The sequence below is a fragment of the Dermacentor silvarum genome, chromosome 1, assembly GCF_013339745.2.
Source record: "Dermacentor silvarum isolate Dsil-2018 chromosome 1, BIME_Dsil_1.4, whole genome shotgun sequence".
In the NCBI taxonomy this organism is placed as follows: domain Eukaryota; kingdom Metazoa; phylum Arthropoda; class Arachnida; order Ixodida; family Ixodidae; genus Dermacentor; species Dermacentor silvarum.
In genome coordinates, this window is record NC_051154.1 from 336,219,845 (window position 1) to 336,242,417 (window position 22,573).

The 22,573-nt window shown below is 47.4% G+C and overlaps 1 protein-coding gene across 1 annotated transcript in view; it reads right to left on the minus strand.

The window, feature by feature from the left end:
- Positions 1 to 21,455, minus strand: part of LOC125943292 (uncharacterized) — a 40,484-nt gene extending 19,029 nt beyond the window's left edge. Inside the window, exon 1 of the mRNA XM_049662237.1 lies at positions 20,987 to 21,455. Within this exon, the coding sequence (XP_049518194.1) occupies positions 20,987 to 21,455 (469 nt within the window). The remainder of the gene's footprint in view (positions 1 to 20,986) is intronic.
- Between the last annotated feature and the right edge of the window lie 1,118 nt (positions 21,456 to 22,573).

A 22,573-nucleotide genomic window follows, 5' to 3' on the forward strand; every position in this document is an offset into this window, starting at 1 on the left:
AAAAATTGGTTTCAACAAATGAAAGCACCGTGTGGATTCAGCCCTATATAACAGTTACCAAACTCATGTGAGCAGAAAGCAGGTTGAGAGCACACTGGCTCAGGCTGAGCCATTTGCCTTTCCTGTAAATAAATCCTCACACTCTGAAGCTCATATTTGATACTCCTTCAGTCACGGTGTACATAATTGTGTGCACAACTTATTTTTGCCATTTCTGTGCAGCTGTGTCAAGGAAATGACCACAAAAACTAATCTTAGGGTAAATTAAACATTATGGTTACCTCAAGTACCTTCATTTCACTTCTGAGGGAAATGTATCGCTACCGAAGATAGCTTTGGAGAATGCACTACAGTGTTTGACGGAAAGGTGTGATGTGGGACATTTCTGTAGCAATTGCAAAATAATTTTCTTCTTTCTAGTAAGCTTGCAACCAATAATTAACTTGTGCAGGTAACACACTAGTGATTCAGTAATTTTTTATGAAGAGACCTATCATTACAGCGTGCACAACAATTAGACACCTAATCACGCTGTAATTATAGTGAATCATCATAATATGCAGTCATTCTACCATCTTGACTTGCTCTTAATGGAGTTCATTGCTGCACATCTATGCAGCCGACATGACACGAAAACAATTTAACACTTTATCAGTAACAATCTCTCATTTTTGGAATGTTGTAGTAATCTTACAGTTCAATGAAAGCAACGGCGTAAAAGTTCCTTCACTGCTAAGAATGACTGTTCTCAAATTTTACGCATAGCAGTTATATCCACTAGAGAAGAAAAAAAAAACTCATGATGCAAACAGCCGCAGCTATGCTGTGTAAACATTTGTATAGCCTTTCATATGAAAGTACCGCACAGTTGAGGCCACCTAAAAATACTGACAAGGAAGCTGTGCTGGACAGCTCTCTAGCTAGTGGCATCAGCAACAGCAGCAAATAGTAATAACAAAAGTTGATAATTAATAATTGCATTTAGTAATGTCACCAGGGTGATTTGGCGGTCCGCCAGCATGACAAATCCCACTAATATAAACGAAGTTGGTTAAAATTCGGCTAGACGAATCGCCTAGCAGCCAGCCAGGTACACTCCGTCTCTGCAAAGACTATTACAAGGTGCCGCGCACACCACAGTGAAATAAATGCAAATGATATAGCTACATCCAGCTCCAAAACTACAACGCTGAATTCAAACACATAAAATAATACAAGATATTTCATAGCGTGTAGCATAGCATGACTCGAAACAAGGACGATCGATCGAATAACGCAGACCTTCAATCAAATTAATATGACAGTCAGCCTCTGTGCTTGTAGATCATTCGTACTTGTAATTGGGTTGACAGGGTCCGATGTACATACGCCACGAACTCCAAGGCAAACATAACAATAATAGGGACTGTAGACGAAACTGAAGGAGCGGATTCGCCCGCTTGTGTTTTCAGCCAAAACCGCATTCACGCGATTTTGTGCGCGAGCGACGAAACGGGCCGTCGCGCGAACAGATCGCTTGGTCTTTTCGCTCAATCGCTCGGTTCTAGAAATTTAGAATACGTCGCTCGTCGCCCGGAAGTGCTATGAGCGACTAGCCAATAGCGCGAAGCCGGAACTGTATATACATCAGTCAAGTACTACCGATTGTCGCACGGAACGAGCAAACGACTAGATTTTGATACGTGCAAGGATAATAACGTAGTGAAATATTTAGAAATATTTATGCTGCTCTTTACACTAAAACCCGTTTAAATTAATAAAGCAAGCGTCACGCCAGTTTCGGCGAGTATTGCTGCCCTCATAAAGGCAACACCGGGGAGACGTCGCTCGTCTCGTCGCTTGCATGCTGTACGACTTGTAGGCGACGAACGAACGCGACAGCCATCTCCATCGCGTCGCTTGTTGTCGCGCGCAAGATTGCGTGAATGCGGTTTATACTTTACGCGGTATCGCAACACGCACTGCTTCAAAATTATGCAAATAGCACATAGCAAGAGGGGGGGGGGAGGGGGGATTGTACGTACCTTTGTAAAAGTTGCGACTGGAAGTGGCAATCGCCAGGCGCGCATTCTCTTCAGAAAAGGTCTTCTCGGACGCCGCCGTCTACGTACGTGGCAGCTCCATCAGCAGTGACGCGGTTTGTGCAGTTTCACGTTGAGCACTGGCATATAATCATCACTGCACTGCGACAACGCGCAGCCACGGTATTCAAAAGTTGAACCGTGCGCGCGACACATACAAACAAAGCGATCGCCGAGGGCCGCGCCGGTGAAGGCGCCCGCTGCTTCCCTTTACTTACAGTCGCGTTAAACTGCGTTGATGAGGACTCATTCCGATTGCGTTCACGAATAACACACAAACCGCGGAGAACATTGCGTTAACACGGATGCACGAACGAAAATTACACACGAAAACAGGCCTCGGTATCTGACAGCTGCCGTCCATGTGCTGCCGGCGCAGCAAGCTTACCAGTGTTGCCAAGCGATACATTGCATTGGACATTCCACGTTTGGTTTCGGTTTGGATTTCACTGAATGTGTCAAAACTTTAGCTTGGTGGTAATTTTTGGCAGTATTTCATTTAATGGGGCTTGAATAAAGTATCTAGATTGACTGATGTAGCAAACTTTTTGTCTGTGCTTGTGCAGTAGCTGATATAACGAATAGGAATTCGTGCAGCAGGTTTCCTAACTCATGCTTTAATATTCCCAGGCTGCTTTACATAGGCCGGTATATATGATTGCAAAAGTATATGATCATGCTCTCTCTCAAAAAGTAGACATATTCATCGGGTGTGGTTGTGAGCCAACGTGCAAAACGATGAGTTGATTGTGTGTGTTTCTGCGATAAAATTCACTTCAACTCGTTACTACCTGCTCGGTGCAAGCACAATTCATTTCGATCGAGATGCTTTGCCTATAGCTGCAGTGCAAAGCATCGCATGTGTTACGTGCAGTATAGCTACATCTCGAATATAAGGCCATGCTGTCCGGCAGGCGCGGTGCAGACGGCAGTAGCGCACCCAGGACCTCTGCCGGGGGGGGGGGGGGGGGGGGGGGAAGCAATCACTTTACATAATATGTAATTACCTTGCTTTAGCCAGAGGAATCCAACAGCAACTCAAATGCCTAATAACTATAATACAAAACATAATTATAATAATAAATAATAATTATAATTTTAATATATAAGGGTGATGACAATGTTTATTTCTTCAGCGTTTTACTCAAAGTAATTTAAGAGTGAATGAGTAAATCGAAGACAGTAGGTGATAGAGTGTTTTTGTTAATCCGGAAAATTCGACCTCAAGCCATCTCCTGAATGGTAATGACAGTGTGCACTGAGCGCTGAAGGTGCACGTTGGACTGGTGGGGCTGGACGCGTGAGTGGAGGGGGGGGGGGGGGGTTACAACTACAATTTAGGTATACTTTTAAATCCTTATATGGCAATATAAGGCGCTTACTTGCAGCCATATATGACAGTAGAACGCCTATTTGTACCCGTATATGACGTTATAAAGCCTTACTTGCAGTCATATATGGTAGTATTAGGCCATATCTGGACCCTTATATGACAGTGTAAGGCCATATCTGGACCCTTATATGGCAGTATAAGGCCATATATGGACCCTTATATGGCAGTATAAGGCCATATATGGACCCTTATATGGCAGTATAAGGCCGTATCTGGACCCTTATATGGCAGTATAAGTCCTTACATGGATCCTTATATGGCAGTATAAGGCCTTATATGGGCACTTATATGTCCAAATATGGCCATATATAAAACATATAACGGCCATATCTGACATTTTCGTAAGGGTTGCGCCAATAATAACCAGATATTATTATTATTAGCTGCCATCAGCATTGTGAAGTCAGGAGGAGTGCCTGTCGGTTACATTTGAACCAGACTTGTACACGTTACAGAAAAAAATGACCGATGATTGCAATGCTCCCTAATGCGAAATTTAAGCGCAGCTCTATACGCACTTTCATTTCGCGACTTATTGGGAGGCGCGGACAATTTGTCTCATGCACCAGTTGCAAATGGAGCGAAGTAGGGATGGTCGAATAATTATTTTGTGCAATTAACGATTAATCGTTCATCGTTTTAGCTTGTGTTTAGCTCGTTTGTGTTTAGTTCATCGTTTAGCCCCCATCGTAATCGCTTTCGATGCAGGGTTTTTCATCAAATAATATATTAATCGAAGTTTTTACCGGGTACTTTTAAAAAGGCTTAAACGCACTTATCTACTTTTGTAGCGCCCTATTTTAATATTTGAGAGGTGGAACCAAGTTTGAAACACAAGTGATAAACGTTTTGATAAAGGTAATCTTTAACTTATTAAAGTCTAACTGTAGTAGGCACTATTGGCTTTTGACAAGATGAACAATGTATGTTATGAAATGGCACTTAGTCCAGAATGAAAAAATTCGTCGGCCCTACCACTCCGTGAAGATGGTTAGCCAGCGAAGCTGAAACGTGCGGCCCCGGTATTGATCACTGGGATAATCCCTAGGGTTCATTTAAGTATTTCTCAATTATGAGGTTACACACACGTTTGGCTGCGACGGAGAGAACGTCACTGACGGTATGCCCGCAGTTCGCCGTTGTCGCTCGTGTTCGATGCCACTGCCGCTTGCGAATCTTCGAAATCAAATTGCTTCAAAAAATTAAATCTGTCCGTCACGTAAGACACTGAATGTTTCATACCCCCTCAAGCAATGGCTCATAGTGCCGTAAGCGCGCCCTCGCCATTACGACGAGAGAAGAGAAGTGAAATTCTGCGCTGGAATGATTATCGGCTACGCAGCATGAAAGCAGACGACGACGACGAACGCGGGAGCAGGTGCACGAGTGCATGCCGAACACGAGCGCAACCCGAGGGGCGCCAACGAGCCAGCTGCGGAAGAAGACGACGACGCTCGAGCGAATGCTGATGATTATAGTTTTATGTACACAGGCGATTTCGCCAAGCCATATACGATTTCGCCTATAGTAGGGGACAACTTTAAAAACAACACAGCTGGCAAAAAAGGCAGACGGACCGCGCGGGGTTGTGTTACTCCGCCAGCCATCACAGAAGCAAATAAAATCGTCGTCATGCGACGTTTTCAACATGGCGTCATACTTGATACGACTCTAATTGTTGTACTTGTACTTTCCAGTATAATAGTTGAGTGAAAACGTATGAAATTACGCGTTTATGATTTTATTTTTGTGGTTACCGCCTTATTTAGGTAAGTACGAGCTCTTTGCAGCCTCGTGGAGGAACAGTGGCTGGCGGGGCTTCACTGCGGACTTAAGTTGTAACCGACTGTAGACATATAAAGCATCGCTTTATTAAGGTACATTGCACTAGTGAATCCCAGTAGAGTACAGTTGAAGAATAATTAAGAAAAATGGCAAAAGTGAAAGGTGAAGTTCAACTGAAATATGCAAGAAATTGCGATGTACACAGGGGAAAAGAAAGTCAGTGGTTTAGTATTTTAAACCACGTATTCTTTTCTACAGAGCGAAGAAATGTCAATTGGCTGGCATGTTTGGGTGAAACCGACACCTACTTTGAATGGCACACAACCAGCATGCGAGATTATACAACACCATCGCTATGTCACATAGATGGTCTTAGACGGCGCGCTTGCGGTGAAACATGTTTAGTGGACTGGGAGTGGCACTACGATCAACGACTGGGTTGCTATAGTGTGCCTTGCATTGCGGGGGCATTTCAAGCCTCCGGCTCCACGCGGTGTGGTGGCGTGTGCGGTGAGCGGGAAGAGAGAGGAAGCGCTAAGCTTAGCATTCTCTTCGGCGCGTTCTCTTCGCCGGCGCCTGTGTCTCCCGCTCAAAGCTGACTCCAAGCAGACGACACGGGCGTTCAGCGTTCGCTTCAGCGTGCACGCCGTAACGTTGTTTTATTGCGATAGCAATTATATGGACACTCAAAAGCAGATTTCTGCCGTCGGCGTCGCCGTCGCCGTCGCCGTGAGGTTCCGTATGACGTCAATGGAGATGAAATCGTGGCCGCGCGCCGCCGAACGCTGTATGTGCGAGTGAAAGGGCGCGAGGGACGCGCTCTTTCACGGGGAGTGAACGCACGGCGGAGAACAAACGCGCGTTCTGCGCCGTGCTTCCTTAAGGGCTGCAGAAGTAGGCGTCTCTTTCCTCCTTTACAATCACCATATATGTAGAGCAAACGCGCCTTCTTCCGATGCGCGAGAGGCCGTGGGGGAGGGGGGGAAGGGGGAGGGAAGGGAGGCGACGTTTAGCTGCGGCACCAAGTGCCTATTTATATCAGAGGCTCCGGCAACAGTCACCAACGCCGCACGCATTTTGAGCGAACGCGGGCAAAATGCCGACGGCGTCGACAAACAGTTCGGCGCGTTGCCGGTGCTGCTGCATGTCCAAGTTTATACAGCTGATAAAGCTAATATCATTACTCCGTATATCTCTCTACAAATTTGCTATCGCAATTGATGCTTCACCTTTCAGGTGAAACTGCGACAACTTTTTATGGGCCTTTGAGTCAAACAGTAACTGTTCTTGTCGGTGTCTGTTCGAGGGCCGTAATACTAACAGCGCTGTAATGTGCAGTGTACCCTTGTTCGCAATTTGCTAGCCTAAGATGGGACGCAGGTGGTACGCGTGAGTGCCCTCAGTGTAACTTGCGAGGCGCGCGGCCGAACGGGAGCAACACACGTGAATGGTTGCCTTGGCAACCAAGACGGCGATAATTTCTTTCTCGGCCGCCAGGTGCCGCCAGCATGATAGTGGCTCCGCGAGCTTGTGACATTTTCTGGTCGCCGCAACTGGCGGAGTTTCCACTACTGCAGGTTTCTTGCTTCGTGGCCTAGCCCAAATACTTGACCAATACCTTGCGATAGCCAATCGATAGCCAATCAATAGCTAATCGATAATCGACAAATAATTAATAAATTTCGGAAAATGCTGGGGATGACTTCGAAGTGCTTAGCCTAGCCCATATACGTGGCCAATACCTTGCGATAGCCAATCGATTGCCAATCAATAGCTAATCGATCAATATTCAATAGATTCCGGAAAATGCGGGGGATCACTTGGTAGTGCTTAGCTTAGCCCAAAAGCCAGGCATATGGTGGGATAGGTGCACATCAGCTCCACTGTCTCTTTAGCATTGCACCTCCAGTGCAACCTAGACTAATTTTTTGTATACAACTCCTTAATCATTTTTCCCTTCAAAATCTGCCTTGTACCGCTGCCTATGACTCTAAGAGATCCGGTCGTATCAAGCTCTTCCCTGCTATTTTTCCACCAATACTCTAAACATCTCTTGCTTATCTCGACTGCTGACCGGTTGACGCTTCCGTCCACTTTAAACCCCAGCGCTTCTCGAAGGTGTACAGTGCCGTCCACTGCTGTGCAGAGAGCGCGAACCGCCGTCTTTGCTCTGCGGGGCGACATATGGCGGCGGCTGCCGGGTCCGAAATTGCGTGCCCTAGGGCGCTATAACGTAAAATGATTCCAAACTGTTTTGATTCCAATTTCTGCAATCAGCCTCCATGATTGGTCAAAACATTTTCGGGCCACTACCAACTTCGCCTGTCTGTCACGCGACGTCACGAAAACTGCGATCGCTCCCCATCTGATATAACGTGTACACCATGATTATGCATGAATAAACCACACAAAAGAAAAATAATCATTCCTGATTCGACGCCTTTTCACCATTAGCCCACTGCTATTGGTCCAATGTTTTCTGGTTACGCCCACTTCGCCTGTTTGTCACGTGACCTCACAACACCGCGAAAACTCAACACGTCAAACTGACGTCTACGCGAAAAAAAATGCATTATTATGCCGAACAAAACTGAAAATTTTCTGAATAGCCACAGACTGCCCCGTTCCGAAAGGAATAGGAGATGGCTGCCCGCCGATCCCTCAGGACCTCCCTACTCACACCTGCCGGTGAGCATGTATTTATTTGCGCATGATAAACCTTTTTGCGTGGCAGTAAAACGTTATCGAGCCCTTTCGGCATGCATATGACATCGCTCTGCCAACTCTTCCTTGCTGAGGATCCGTTTTAGCGGCATTCTTATCCTTCCGTTGCACGCCGCCGTGATTTTCGACCCGCCACCGCAAGCTAAGTAAGGCGAAGCGGACCAATCGGAGAAGCCGGCACCACCCTCTTCATGCGCTTATCTATTCTAACTGTGCTGGCTCGGCCCCATCGAAACCCTCTCCACTACAGCGTGCTCCTCGCCTCTTGTCAACCAATTAGATAAGAAAGACTGCTGATTGTAGACAATTGATGTTATTGGTTTTGAAAGCGAACAAAGGTGATCTCCTATAAACGAGGAGAGTGCTTGATTGGGTTGTTCAGACAACACTGCGGGTCACCGCCCGATGCTTGCGTTGGTGGTTACGTAATTTGACGTCAGAAGCTTGTAATCAAAACAGTTTGGAATCATTTTACGTTATAGCGCCCCTGGAGTATGCGCGGCCTAATAAACATTCAAACTTGCGCGTGTTGCTTCTAACCAGCGGTGACGTTCGTGAGCGCCTTTGTTATCTCGAAAAGTACGTGAGTGCGCTTCATTTGTTGCGAAAGGCCGGCATAGGCCGGCGCATGTTATCAGCCCATACATTCCATTCTATGGCGATTGCGGTGCCGCAAATGCCCTCAGGCCGAGCGCTGATTTGGGTAAAGAAATTTGCTTTTCAACTTGGCCACTCCTATAAAGCAGTTCTACATGTCTATTAGACCGCGCATGCTCCTGTGCACACTGCCTTGAACCCAGCAACTGCCGCCCGTTGTCGCCCTGCAGAACAACGCCGGCCGCTCGCACGCTTTACGGCACCGTTTGCAATGAATGTCAGCGGCTGCCGCTAGGAGCGCTGCAGTGCGGGTGTGTGCCGCGGCGCCGCACGCTCTTCATAGACCGCCTTGTTTTCACATAGGGGCTGCTGCGCTTTTTGGAGTTATAAAGCCGTAGGAACAGTAAATTTCTCATGTAAAAAGGTGATTTCTAATATAGGGTTTCTTTTGACTATAAGAAGGCTCATTTACTGCTTGCGGCCTGCGTTTGAGCTTACGTACCAGCTAGCTCTGTTTCGAGTGTCGAACCTCCGATGGTTCAATTTAGGAAAAGGAAGAACTACATTCGTTCTCTAAGACAGTCCAGCTCATTGCGACGTAGGATTTTTAAAGTATACTTATTTGGCGACGTTTTACTAATAGAGAATAGGAATGCCTAATCAATATGGACCTGTGAAACTGACTATATATAGGATGTTTCTTTTTTCTTTAGACAATACAGATTTTTATTTTTAAAAAGTAATGAACGAAGCGAACCTGGTGTTTTCGACGACGAGTTCATAAGTGAGGCGGACATTGCCGTAATAACGTGAGCTTCAGAAGACTAATTAGCAAAAATTGATTGATTACATTTTTTTATTCGGGCCTTGTGGGGACCGTTGTCTAAACTGCAAATTAGGAGGCAGTAACAGTTTCATCCACATGCATCTTTTAAAGAACTGGAAAATCGCACCTAATTCTATATATTCAAGACGTGTGCGGCGAAGTTCGAATGACAGCATACCGCGGCAAATCCTAATTCGACACGCAGACGCACATGCTTGCCAGGCAAATCAAATATGTGACGCTTTAGTAACTGCCGCGACTACAGCCAAGACGTTCGGTTTGCTACTTTCTCGAGCTTGTCGTCATGGTATTTCGGTCTGATACGACAGCGCGCGCTCGCCTTTTCTGCGCTCCAGCAGATTGCCTGAATTGACCGTCGAAGTTCGATCATAAATATCTCGAATGAAATGTGACTTTCAAGGTAAAAAACATAAGGTGCGTTAAAATGTGAGTGCCTTCACATTCGCCAGTTCAACAACTGTATAAAAAAGGTAATTAATAATTTTTTGTAAATTCGTCTTCTGATCAACCTCACGTTGTTAGCGGCAATGTATTTCCGCCTCGCCTCGGAACTCATCTGCAAGACAACGCCATGTTGGCTGCTCTTATATAGCCTCCTTATAAAAAATCTGGATTGTCTATGAAAAAAAAACCCTGTATATGACTTCTATTTGATGATGCTCGTATATGCGAGACCGTAGAGGCTTGGGCTAGTCGGTACATATTCGAAAGGGAAAACAGCGCGAAAAAACACGACAAGAAGACAAGAAGGGGGACACACACCAGCGCTGACTGACGACTGACTTCTTTATTCAGAAAGGGACACATATATACCGTAGGTATATATGTGTTCACCGTAGGCATTGGTGAACGCGACGCCCAACCATTGCCTACACAGAAGGGTCGCATCTCTTCGGGGAAGTCTTGTTGGAAGTCGAAGGCTTAAGGCTGGATCCAAGGTGTATAATCGGGCGTGCATAAATGTGGTTTATACCAGTCTGATGAAGTGCATTGGCGTGCAACTAGGCGGAGCATCCTTGCAGCATCTGTCCTAGACAGCGGGATCGATAGGCGGTTGTCTTGTTCATGAGCTGAACGAGCAGCTTGATCGGCACGTTCATTGCCAATAATTGCACAGTGACTTAGCAGCCACTGAAAGATTATTTCGTGTCCTTTCTCAGTGAGGTCGTGTATGAACTCTGTGATTTCGAAAACCAGTTGTTCCTGTGGACCGCGCCGTAAGGCTGACAGTAAACTCTGCAGTGCCGTCTTCGAGTCGCAGAAAACGGACCATTTGTGTGCTGGTTCATCATTATTAAAATGTAGTGTGACTCGAAGCGCTGCCAGTTCTGCTGCCGTCGACGTTGTCAAGTGAGATAATTTCATCTTGATTGTGGTGGCTTTTTCTGGAATCACGACAGTGGCGGTAGAGCTGTTCTGCAAGACGGAACCATCGGTGTATATGTGGGTGTAATCCCGGTACTTTTCGTATAATAGGAGTAAGGTAAGCTGTTTAAGAGCCGGCGATGACATATCTACTTTTTTCCGGACGCCAGGTACTGTCAGGATGATCGTTGGCTGAATGAGGCACCAAGGAGGAGTAGAAGGTCTCGCGGCAGGTGTGAAGCATGATGGTATAGCCTCACGATGTGCGGATACCATTCGGCAGAACGAGGCGTGTGGTCTCTCCGCAGGTAGAGAGGCTAGATGGTGGCAAGGAGTCCGTGCACGGTGCCTTACGTGCATTCTTATTGCCTCAACTGCGATGTGGGTCTTTATGAGGTGGTCTCTGGCGATTGCAATAGTTGCCGCCGTTGACGCACTTCGAGGAAGACCTAGACAAATCCGGAGTGCCTGGGCCTGCACACTTTGTATAGTACGTAGGCTTGTTGTACTTGCGTTAGTCAATGCTGGCAAGCTGTACCGCAAGAAGCCGAGAAAAAGTAGTGTATATAATCAAAGCATAGCACTTGTCGACATTCCCCAGGTCTTTCCAGCGAAGAATTTCAATAGGTGACAGATGCCTGTCAACCGTTTTTTCATGTACAATACATGGGGGCTCCATGCAACGTCTCTGTCAATTATGACAACCAGGAATTTATATGACCGTACAAATGGTATCATCTGACCATTGATTAACACACTGTAATGTGTCATAGGCTTACGCGTAAATACCACAAGTGCACATTTGTCAGATGAAATCTCCAGGCCTTGATTTCGGAGATAGTGTGCAGTCTGAGTGGCAGCTTTTTGGAGCCTGGTGCGCAGCTGTAGGCGTGTCACTCCGGACGCCCAAACACATATGTCGTCCGCGTACATTGATAATTTAACTGTGTTTGGAAGGTGATGAAGGAGACCAATCAGCGTCAGGTTAAACAACGTGGGGCTCAGTGCGCCACCTTGGGGGACGCCACAGTAGGTGTAATGCAAAGAAGTGCGGCCGTCCTCGGTGCTCACAAAGAAAGATCGCATATAGAGATAGCTATGAATCCATCGGAACATCCGACCACCGAGGCTTATCTCTTCGAGAGCGCCGAGGATGGATTCATGTGTAACGTTGTCGTACGCCCCTTTGACGTCGAGGAACAAAGAAGCGCATAGACGTTTACACCCTTTTTGGTGCTGAACATAGGTAACCAGGTCGACGACATTATCGATCGAGGAGCGGCCGCGTCGGAATCCTGCCATGGCATCTGGGTAGACGTTGTGGTATTCCAAGTACAACTCCAAGCGTCCGAGCATCATCTGCTCCATCACGTTTCCCACGCAGCTCGCCAATGCAATCGGGCGATATGATGAAAGCTCCAACGGAGACTTTCCAGCCTTCAGTAGCGGAACTGTGCGACTAGTCTTCCAGCTTGTGGGAAGTGTGCCGAGAAGGATGGTTGCTTGATAGGTATAGAGAAATATTTGGTGCATGCAGAAAACATGTAGAACGTTCCCTGTATATTGTACGTGTTTTCATAAGATCTAACAAACATTCTTCAGCGACAACCATGCATGTCTCTATAGTACTGCTTTTTTGAAGCATGCTTTATTTAACCTGCTTCGACGATAAACAAGCTGGAGCTGTTAATTAAGGCAACTTTCTTGATCAAGAATTATACGTACCTCATCACAAGTTGTGCGACCTGTTTTGTCTTCTGTCATCATCACAGCATTCAGAACACTACCATTTTCTTTAAATAAAAGTGTCAAGTAAATTACTTTAAGTTATTCATTTCACCTTCTCAATAGGCATAAGCTAATGATTTCACTGGCCAAGATAGCACATTCATCCACTCGACTGGAATAGAGATCGAGATTTCATTTCAATTATTTATCTTAAAGACCCCACGAGGTCACGTATTGCATGCAGTACAGATGGCGACTTTCGCTGGTGGTTTGGAGCCGTTGTGCACCATAATTTTGTAATCCATCAGCGCTCACGGCTTTGAATCTACGGCGTTGGGCGCACTCCTCTGATACAGAAGCTTTGCGGTGGACACCAAATCCTTCGAAGTTCTCCGATTCGGCGCTCTCAACGGCTGAGCACAACAATTAAGGAGGCCACCGACTGGGTGCACCTACGCCACTTTGATGGAAGTTCTTTCGCACATACATATATGTATACGTATATATTTTGTCTCTTTAATTTTCTGCTTTGAGATACAAGGTTTGTAGGATACTTATGGAATATCGTAGTTATCGCATCAATTTCACACGCGATTTATTGCGGCGAAGATCGTTGAAAACACCATTCACCATAATAGAGAACGTGCGTTCGATGAACCAACTTTTTAAATACTTTTCACACACCACAGCAGTTGGCGTCAGCGTTTTGTCGTTTTTTTTATCCTTCGTTTCCATTCTTCGAGCCGTATGCCATCACATGGTGCAGTGAACAAGAATACAAGCCATTTGCTCGAGCAGTAACTACTCCAGCACAACCACGCAAAGCTTCACCCTTCGCTGTGGTTTCAGCATTCTTTCACCGCCGTCACATAGTTCTCCTACTCACATACACGGGAGCAGAACAACCAAAAACTCACTCGAAGCTTTTCTGAAGGAAGAACAAACACGGAAATCGACGCAACCACTGCGAAGCTGCTCTAGCCAAGCAGACGACACGCGCAGTCGGCACCCACCTACACGACTGTGACCTCTGCCGGCCACCGTGGGCATTCATTGCAGATGGTGCCAAGCTCCTCCATTGAAAAGAGCGGGTGGTCGGCACACTAGCCAGCATATTCTAGGCACTATACTACGACGCGTGCTACTCTGGCGCCATGTCGTATAGCCATCGTCGCCGTAGAGCCCGTCTTGCGCGGCACCAAACTTTTTCTTCTGACGCTGTAGCCATACCCTTCTCCTCCGCTTTCCTCCTCACGCTATCTTCGCTATCGCCGTCTTTCGGCCCCCACTGCTCTCCGCATCGCTCTTTCATCCTTCGCAGTGCTCTTTCGCTCGGTTACGAGGGACGCCAAGGTTGGCAGCAGGAACGGGCACCTAAGAGCTGCGCTCTAAAAGTAACTGATTACAATTACTTCAATCAAAAATGTCTGACTACTGTTACCAAATACTGTCACACGAAAGTAGCTTGGTAACTACTAAAAAGTAATTCATTCCAGCCTTTGTAAATATAGCACGAATACCGTAAATATATAAAACGAGCTGGCCTGGCTCTTTCAGTGCCTCGTCCCAGCCCTTCATACGTTGTTTTACTTCACAAACAAATGCTTTAAAAAATTTAAACGCTCATTTTTCCTCTTCTTTTTTTCTAAAGCCTACAGCAGCAACACTGAAAACTCACTAGATATGTGCGCTGAGAGGAATGGCGGTGCTGTAGCGTAGGAAAATTTTCCGCACGAGATCATGGTTGGACAATGCCGCAATGGTCGCGTCTGGATCCTCTATGAAGCGTAGCGTTTCATTGTTCTTGGAGATAGGAAAAGACGCCAAAAAGCTGAAACATTATCCTTATATGATCTACTGGCAACAACTTGTGAGGTAGACATCGGTGTGGAGTCATACCAATGCCAGTTGAATTCATCGGCCAATATCTGGTGCAGCACTTTCAGGCTACCTTCACTCGTAAGCCATTTAGACTTGAACGCGGTTTATTGCAGGGAGCACAGCCTCCGAAGATTTCACGCTTCATTTTAGAAAAAGATATTTCCAACCGAAGAAGTGTACAGGACGCCAGTAAAAGTTCGCGTTGCTTGAATAGGTGGCTAAATCTGTAAAGTAATTAAGAACACAACTGTGTCTCATTCAGCTCTAAAAAATACAGTTTGTGTTACAATCGAAAAATAAGTGTATGTGACTCAACTGTCATGTAGACAGACAGCAACATGCACATTTAACGGCTAATAGCTTGTCTTTATGATAGAAATCATAAACTGCGCTAAACGAAGAATCGAGTAGCAACTCTTACCGGCTATGAATGCCCCTGCATGAAATTCGTTGCGTACAAGTCTGACTTCAACTAGAGGCGTGCCGACTAACCTACTTTGCCAAACAGAGGGACGCAGCGCTGGACATGGTGAAGAAGGAGGCCACTTTATACAAACGTTTACATATTTTGCAAGTAGCAGATGAATGGCTGATATATATGACAGCTGCCACCCCCCCCCCCCTCCCCAAACAGCTCACCGAGCCAACCAGACCGTCTGCTTAGTCTGGTGGCGTGTCTGTCCTCTACCAACGGACCGGTCCGACCTTAATATGCTTTACGACGCGGGATCGCTGGCCCATCTTCAGGCGTAACATGGTAGAGCAGGTGGTGACGTCGGCAACGCAACTAACGCTGTATATATGTGTTTCTGTATAACTTGTAACTTTTTGAAATTATCTTGATAAAAAAAGCAGTTGATGAGTTTCGCGTTGGTGTCATGGATATGTTGCAAAATATTAAGGATGGACTGGGTGAGCTTAAGAAGCTAAGGCAAGATATGAGAGAAATCAGGGCACTCAAGGAAGGAACACAAGCTTCGTTGAAAGAAAACCGGGCCTTAAAGTTCAGAATGCGAAACAGGCTGGCCGACTTGAAGAACTTGAAGTGTACAAGCGCTGAAATAATGCTGAAATTAGAGGGCCCCTTTTCATGTGGAACCTGTGAAGTTGTAAAGAAGATTGGAAATGTAGTAGCTGAGATCCGTAGCTGCAGAGCCATCGGTAAGATCGGCGACCAGAGAGCGCCCGGAACGAGCCACGAGTGCGAGGAGCGCTGGAGCTGGCGTAGGCTCGGACAACGTCAATATTCAAAAAGATGTGGGCGCCGTGCAGAGCGACGGTGAAATCCTGTATGTTGGGCATAGGATATTGGTCTAGAACCGTCGTTGCGTTCAGACACCGGTAGTCTCCACATGGCCTCGAGTCGCAGCTTTTTTAAATGCGAAGCATTTCTTGGCGAACATTTGCCACTTTGAGAGCATCTGTCTACGTATCTATCTAGCCGCCTACGTCTTCGTGCTCTCATGGTCGTTTCGTTAACTTTTTGTGCACCGAAATTGGCATAGTATCCCAAGAGTGTATGGCGAACATAAATGATTGGTCATGACATGAATGTCATGACATGTGTGTCATGAAGGGCATGAAACAGCCGCCTACGTCTTCGTGCTCTCATGGTCGTTTCGTTAACTTGGTAGGCTCCCCGCACACTGCTTCGCATAACATCTATTCCCACAGGTCGCGGGATCTGCCGGCTTTTTTTGGGCACCACATCGGGTGGAGCTGCCTAGTTGCTGGAGGACGGCCGAACAATGCCTAGCTCCTAAATATGCTCTGAGCTTCTCTCTGAGCTTGTCCGGGGCCAGTCGGCATGGCCGGAAGAAAGCAGCTGGTCCTGAAGTGACGACATGGAGGCGTACGTCGTGCCAAGCGAGCTTTTTGCAGTTCGGTGGCGCTGAGATCACAGAATTCTTGTAGTGAGCACGGAGAAGTGTCCATTGAAAGACGTGGCCGCAGGAGAGTGCTTTATTTGGGGTTTCCGGCGCCGAAGTTGGGCCGTCTTCAGTCTGTAAGAAAAAGCACCTCTCGGTCAAATAGTCCCGAATCCATTGATACATCCGGCCACCAGCTCCCATAGCCTCAAGTGAGTTCAGTATGGCCTCATGGGCGACGTTGTCGTATGCTCCTGGGGAATTATGGCATACAGCAGCCGCAGAATAACTCGATTCCGTCGATATAGTGGAGAAAGGCTTTTTAATAGCACTGATACGGGCCGTGAAGACCCTGCTAACAGGCGAGAGTCCCCGTTTTCTCCTCTCGTGCTCGCCGACGCTTCTTCTTCTTCTCTTCTTGTTCCGCCGGCGCTTCCAGTGAAAACAACATTCCCGGCCACGCAGTGAAATTAATCACGTAGTTCAAGCGGGTATAGCTTTTGGATAGGCCTCGTTATAATAAGACCTCCTTGTTGTTTCAACTTGCATGAACGGACATGACCGTCTGAACTTCTGAATACTTCAATCACCCTGGCGAGTTTCCATAGTTGACGGGTGAAATCTCGGAATGCACGATAACAACGTCGCCTTCCTTGAAGTCCGTAGCTGGTTGATTGGCCGCGAAATGAGCAGATCGTAGTTGCAGTAGATATTCTTTTCGCCATCGCTTCCAGAAGTTTGCGGTTAGAAGCTTTCTGTAGGCATTTCGACGAATGGCATCTGCTCGCCTCGAATTACTGTCAACTTCAACCGTATCGTAGGGTATAGCAGTTAGTCGTCGTCCAAGCAACAGGTCGGCTGGAGTCAGTGTGCACGGTTCTCCTTCGTCTGTCTCGACAAAAGTTAGAGGTCTGGAGTTGATTACTGCTTCGACCTCTGTCAGCACTGTCGTGATTTCTTCGAGATTGAGACAGGCTCTGCCAAGAATTTTACGCAGAGAAGTCTTCAGCAGATCGGACCAACCGTTCCCACCATCCGCCCAACCAAGGAGCATTCGGCACTATATACTTCCACGAGATACCGTTAGAGGTGAGGTGGTTCGTCACGTCCTTTGCCGTGAACATGTTAAAGAGTCTCTTTAAATCTGCTGACGCTTTTTGAAATGTCCTTGCATTGTCAGAATAGATAACGCAGGGTAGTCCTCTTCGGCCGACAAATCGCCGCAAGCACAATATGAATGATTGGGACGTCATACTTGAAACGAGTTCGAGGTGGATTGCTCGCGACACGGCACACGTGAAAAGTGTAACGTAGCACTTGGCGTCACCGTCTTGCGCGCGTGCTAGGAGAGGTCCAGCGAAGTGAACACCAACAACTTCGAAAGGGTTTGTCGGCACCATTCGGTGACTTGGTAAAGGAGCGGTCGGAGCGCTTCCTGGTCTGGCAGTGAAACGTTTGCACACATTGCAGCTATGTATAACCTTCTTGACTAGAACACGTGCTCGACAAATCCAATAGTACTCTTTGATCTGTGTAAGAGTTTCTCGTACACCTCCGTGTAAGACTTGTTGATGAGCTCTTATGGCCACCAGAGTTTAGTAATGGTGATTTGCGGGGAGAATTATTGGATGCTTCACTCCAAGCGGTAACTTCAGAAGTGACAGACGTCCACCGACTCTGAGGATTTCGTCGGCGTCCATAAACGGGCGGAGATCGGCAACGCGCGACGTGAGTCCTAGGGGTCGTCCTTGTGCTATGCAGTTGAGGTCTGCATAAAATTCTTGTTTTTGGACGCATTTGACCCAGTAGTGCTCGGCCCGAATTACTTCTGTCGCTTTCAGGTGGCCAATTTCTTCTGTCTTGTGCCGACAACGGTCTGTGAATCTGAACACCCAAGCTGTTATTCTTAATAGGTGCTGAAGCTTGCTAAAACGCTCAATGCATATAACTGGACTGTGTACTTTGGCTTCCATTACTACTTGAACAGCTGCTATCTCACTTCTGACAGCGTCGTCAATGTCCGACGAAATGGATGGTTGGAGAGGCCACTTGTCCGTGGATCCGTGTAGCCAGTCAGGACCATGCCACCATCTTGAGCACGAAGTCACCTTGTCTAACGTCACTCCCCGCGTTAGCAAATCAGATGGATTCTCCAATCCTGGGCAATATCTCCACCGGGATGGTTCTGTTCGGCTCTTAATTTCCGTGATACGATTAGCCACAAACTGTTTCCATCTTGCGCAGTCTCCTCGTATCCATGACAATACAATAGTAGAGTCGGTCCACATGATGTACTCAATACGAATGTTATTTAGGGCACTCTTGACGTATGTCAGCAGTCTTGTGCCAACGAATGCACCTAAAAGCTCCAAGCGGGGTAGCGTTGTTTTCTTTAGTAGGAGCCACACGTGACTTGGAGATCAGCAACATCGGTCGTTCATCTGTGGCCGCAACCGCGTAAATCGCCGCTCCGTACGCAGCTGGGCTGGCATCGCAAAAGACATGCAGGTGCATCTCACTTGGCAACTTCCTTTCCTCCGCCAAGGTAACGAGGAACTGTTATTTCCTGCAGTTTCGGGAGCTGCCGTACCCAACCTTGCCATTATTCTTGAAGTTCATTGGGTAATTTTTCGTCCCAGCGTATTCCTCTTGTCCACAATCTCTGGAACAATATGCGTATGGCAATCGTGTACGGTCCAACGAGTCCGAGTGGATCGAATATTCTCGATGTCGCTTGTAAAATAAACAGTTTAGTGTCCAGTTTATCTTTCATAAACTCTAACAGGCTGTCAACAGAAAAAGTGAATACGTCTATTGCAGGATTCCAAACAACTCCGATAACTTTGACCGACTTCTCATGCAGAACCACCTTTTCTTGACTGGCAGATTCCTGCTGGCGTTCTAAAGCTACCATTAGGTTGGCAGAATTTGTGGTACATTTGCGTAGAACCATGCCCGCCTCTTTCATAATTTCTTGCGCCTCACAACAAAAAGTTTCTGCCTCTTCTTGCGTGTCGGCGCCAGTGACTAGGTCGTCCACGTGAAATGACTTGATCAGTTTGGTCGTCGTTTGTGCTTTGGCCTTATGTGCTCTCTTCACATGGTAAATGATGGTCGCTGTGAGCAGGAATGGGCTACACGTAGCTCCAAAGGGAACACGTGTCATCCTCCATTCTTGGAGCGGAGTACCCATTAGGTTGCCTTCGGAAAACCACAGGAACCGAAAGGCGTCTCTGTCTTCCTCCCGTATGGATATCTGCAGGAATGCCTTTTCAATATCGGCGATTACCGCTATGGGGTGTGTCCTGAAGCGCAGTAGTATTTTTCCAAGGTCTTGGTACAGGTTGTCCCCCTTTTCAAGACACTCGTTGAGAGACCTACTACCTTTTTCACGCGATGACGCGTCAAAAACCACCCGAACTTTCGTGGTCAACGCTTGTTTTCTGATGACTTCTTTGTGTGGCATGTAATACACCTTGCCTTGCTCAGGAGGGAGGTCGTCGACGATTTCGGCGTGACCAGCTCGTACGTACGCACATATGGTGTCATCGTATATTCGCAGCAGCCCTTTCTGCTTCGTTAGTCGATTAAGAAGCTTCTGTAGCCTTGTGACAGCAACTTGTTTGTTGTCCGAAAGCTCAAATCCATCCTTCCAAGGCAGTGCTACTTCATACCTTCCGTTGCGATATGTGACGGTGCTCTCAAAATATTGCATCACCTTGCTGACTTCATTGGCTCTGTCACCTGCATCAGAAATTCCAAGGTGATCAAGTTCCCAAAATGTCCGTAAGAACTCGTCCGACTCGCATACTTGAGTTTTCAAAACGCAAACCATTATGCCCGTTGTTGCTGGCAGTGATGTCAAACAGGTGGTGCGTCCTTGAAAGGTCCAACCAAGCTTGGAATTCATGGCAATCAGCGATTCATTGCCTTCACAATGTAGGAAGTCGCCCGTCAAGACTCTCCACATTTGATCAGAGCCGATCAGCACGCTGATTCCGCTTTGCGTGATGACTGATGCATGTATCGGTTCATCGGCTACGTCTCTTCCCAGTTTCTTAAATGAGGCGACAAAAGACACTTCCATTTTAGTTTCTTCGATGTCTTGGCATATATGCGGAATCTCAATGGCGCTTAGCACACCTCGATGTCAGAAAACTGACTTCGTAAGCGCAGCTCCACTATTCGTCGGTTTTCTGCCGCCTGGTCTGAGGCGCTGGCGAATGTGTTGAGAGCTATCTTTGTAGATCCAACACACTTGAGGCCCAGGTGTCGTGACAAGTCTTCGGTAACAAATGTACGTTGACTTCCGCCGTCGAAGACACCTCGCACGTAGCGGCAAGTGTGGTCTCTTACCACCCAGGCTCGAAATGTTTGCAGGAAGACGCAAGTCGATCCATCGTTGCTTCGTCGTCCTCCCCCTACCGATGCGCAAACTGCCGTGCTTGCTCTGTCGTTCTTGAGTCCTTGGTGCGAGCTCTGAGGGATCCTTTGTGGGTCGCACATACTTGAGGCATGGCGACCTTTGCACCTCGAGCAAGATATCCTCCGTTTGCAGTCGCGCGCCCTATGAGCTTTGGTGGGGCATCGGAAGCACCGTTTATCATTCGATAGCACTTCCTTCTTCTGCGTCAGGGCATATCCGCAGGGCAGGCTTCTGTGGAGTGCTGTCTTGATGGGCAGAAGACACACATCTCTTTGCACGGTTGAAACCCACGATCTGAGTTCGTGTTAAGAACAGATGACGCAGGCTGCTTCCAGTGGCGACTGCGGGATGGCTGGTTTGATGTAAGCTGACCGCCGCTGTCTCGCACGCTGCTGTCCTTATAGTCACTCTTCTCCAGGCTTTCCAGTTCGATCGAAAGGAGTTTGAGTAGACCGTCTAGTTTCGAAGAACCAGCAGCATTGTCCGCGGTAGCACTCTCGACTTGCGCAGCGCATGCACGATGGTAGTTAACTACGACGTCTCGGGGCACCACCCTAAGGATGATGTCGCAGAGCATGGACGAAAACGACGACCTTTCCACACCCAATGACTCCAGGCCTCGGATGTTGACGAGTACGTGGTCGTAGAGTTGTCGGAGGGCTCTTGTGTCACCAGATGAACGAACAGGAGTCAGGTGTCGTAATCTTGCGAAGTATTCCTGCTCCTGGCGCGTCTTGTCCGCGAAGCGCTTCTGCAACATGTCTATGGCGTCCTTATAGCATCCTTCCGTAGTTGGAAGACCCGTGACCGCTGAAGCAGCGTCTCCTTTGAGAATAGTCGCAAATAATGAAACTTCTCAGTGGCGGTAAGACTCGCATTGTTGTGAACAATCTGTTCAAATTGCTCCCAAAACTCCACCCATTTACATTTACACACATCTCCAGAGAAGGGAATGATCGTGAGTTTTGGTAGCTTGGCTCCCGTCCTTTCCGATGGTGACGCAATGGTATGGGTAGCCGACGTTGAACCCTCGGCTGGGTGCGCAGTGTCACTGGAAATGCGGTCCCGCCTGCTCGTCAGCTCAGCAAGGGTACGCGTCGCGTTGTCCTCATATTCCAAGACTGTTTCGTACTCGGCTTGGAATTCTTCGTCCGTGATTAGGCTCTCTATTTCCACATTTATCTTTAGTTCTTTATTATTTGCATTCAGGCTCTCGTAGATGGAGTCGAGCTGCTCATGCGTTGCGGAGTCGCTACGAAAAAGGGCACTTGCCTCGTTGATGATCCGACTGTTCAAGGATCGTCGGGAAGTCCGCTTCGCCTTGAGCTTCTCTATTTTCCTGCAGGCAACTCGTAGCCGTCGGTTGGTCTATCCCGGGTAGTTCGGCACCAAAAATTGTGGAATTATGGCATACAGCAGCCGCACAATAACTCGATTCCGTCGATATAATGGAGAAAGGCTTTATAATAGCACTGATACGGGCCGTGAAGACTCTGCTAACAGGCGAGAGTCCCCGTTTTCTCCTCTCGTGCTCGCCGACGCTTCTTCTTCTTCTCTTCTTGTTCCGCCGGCGCTTCCAGTGAAAACAACACTCCTTTGACATCATCATCCTGTAGCAAACCGGATGGTCTTCTGGTTGACCTCCCCGCCTTTCCTCTCCTTGCTCTCTCTCTCTCTCCGGCGCCGAAATGCCTAGGATGGAGAGAAAGAGTTGTTACATCCAGGAAACATTGGGAGGAGGGGGGAGGCTTGATATCGACAGATGAATTACAATGACGTATCCTAAGCTGCCATCCTCTAGCTAGGAGCTGAGTGATTATGGTTGATTAAGAACACGTTGATTAAGAACGGAAAACACCCACTTGGTGCGATACTTGG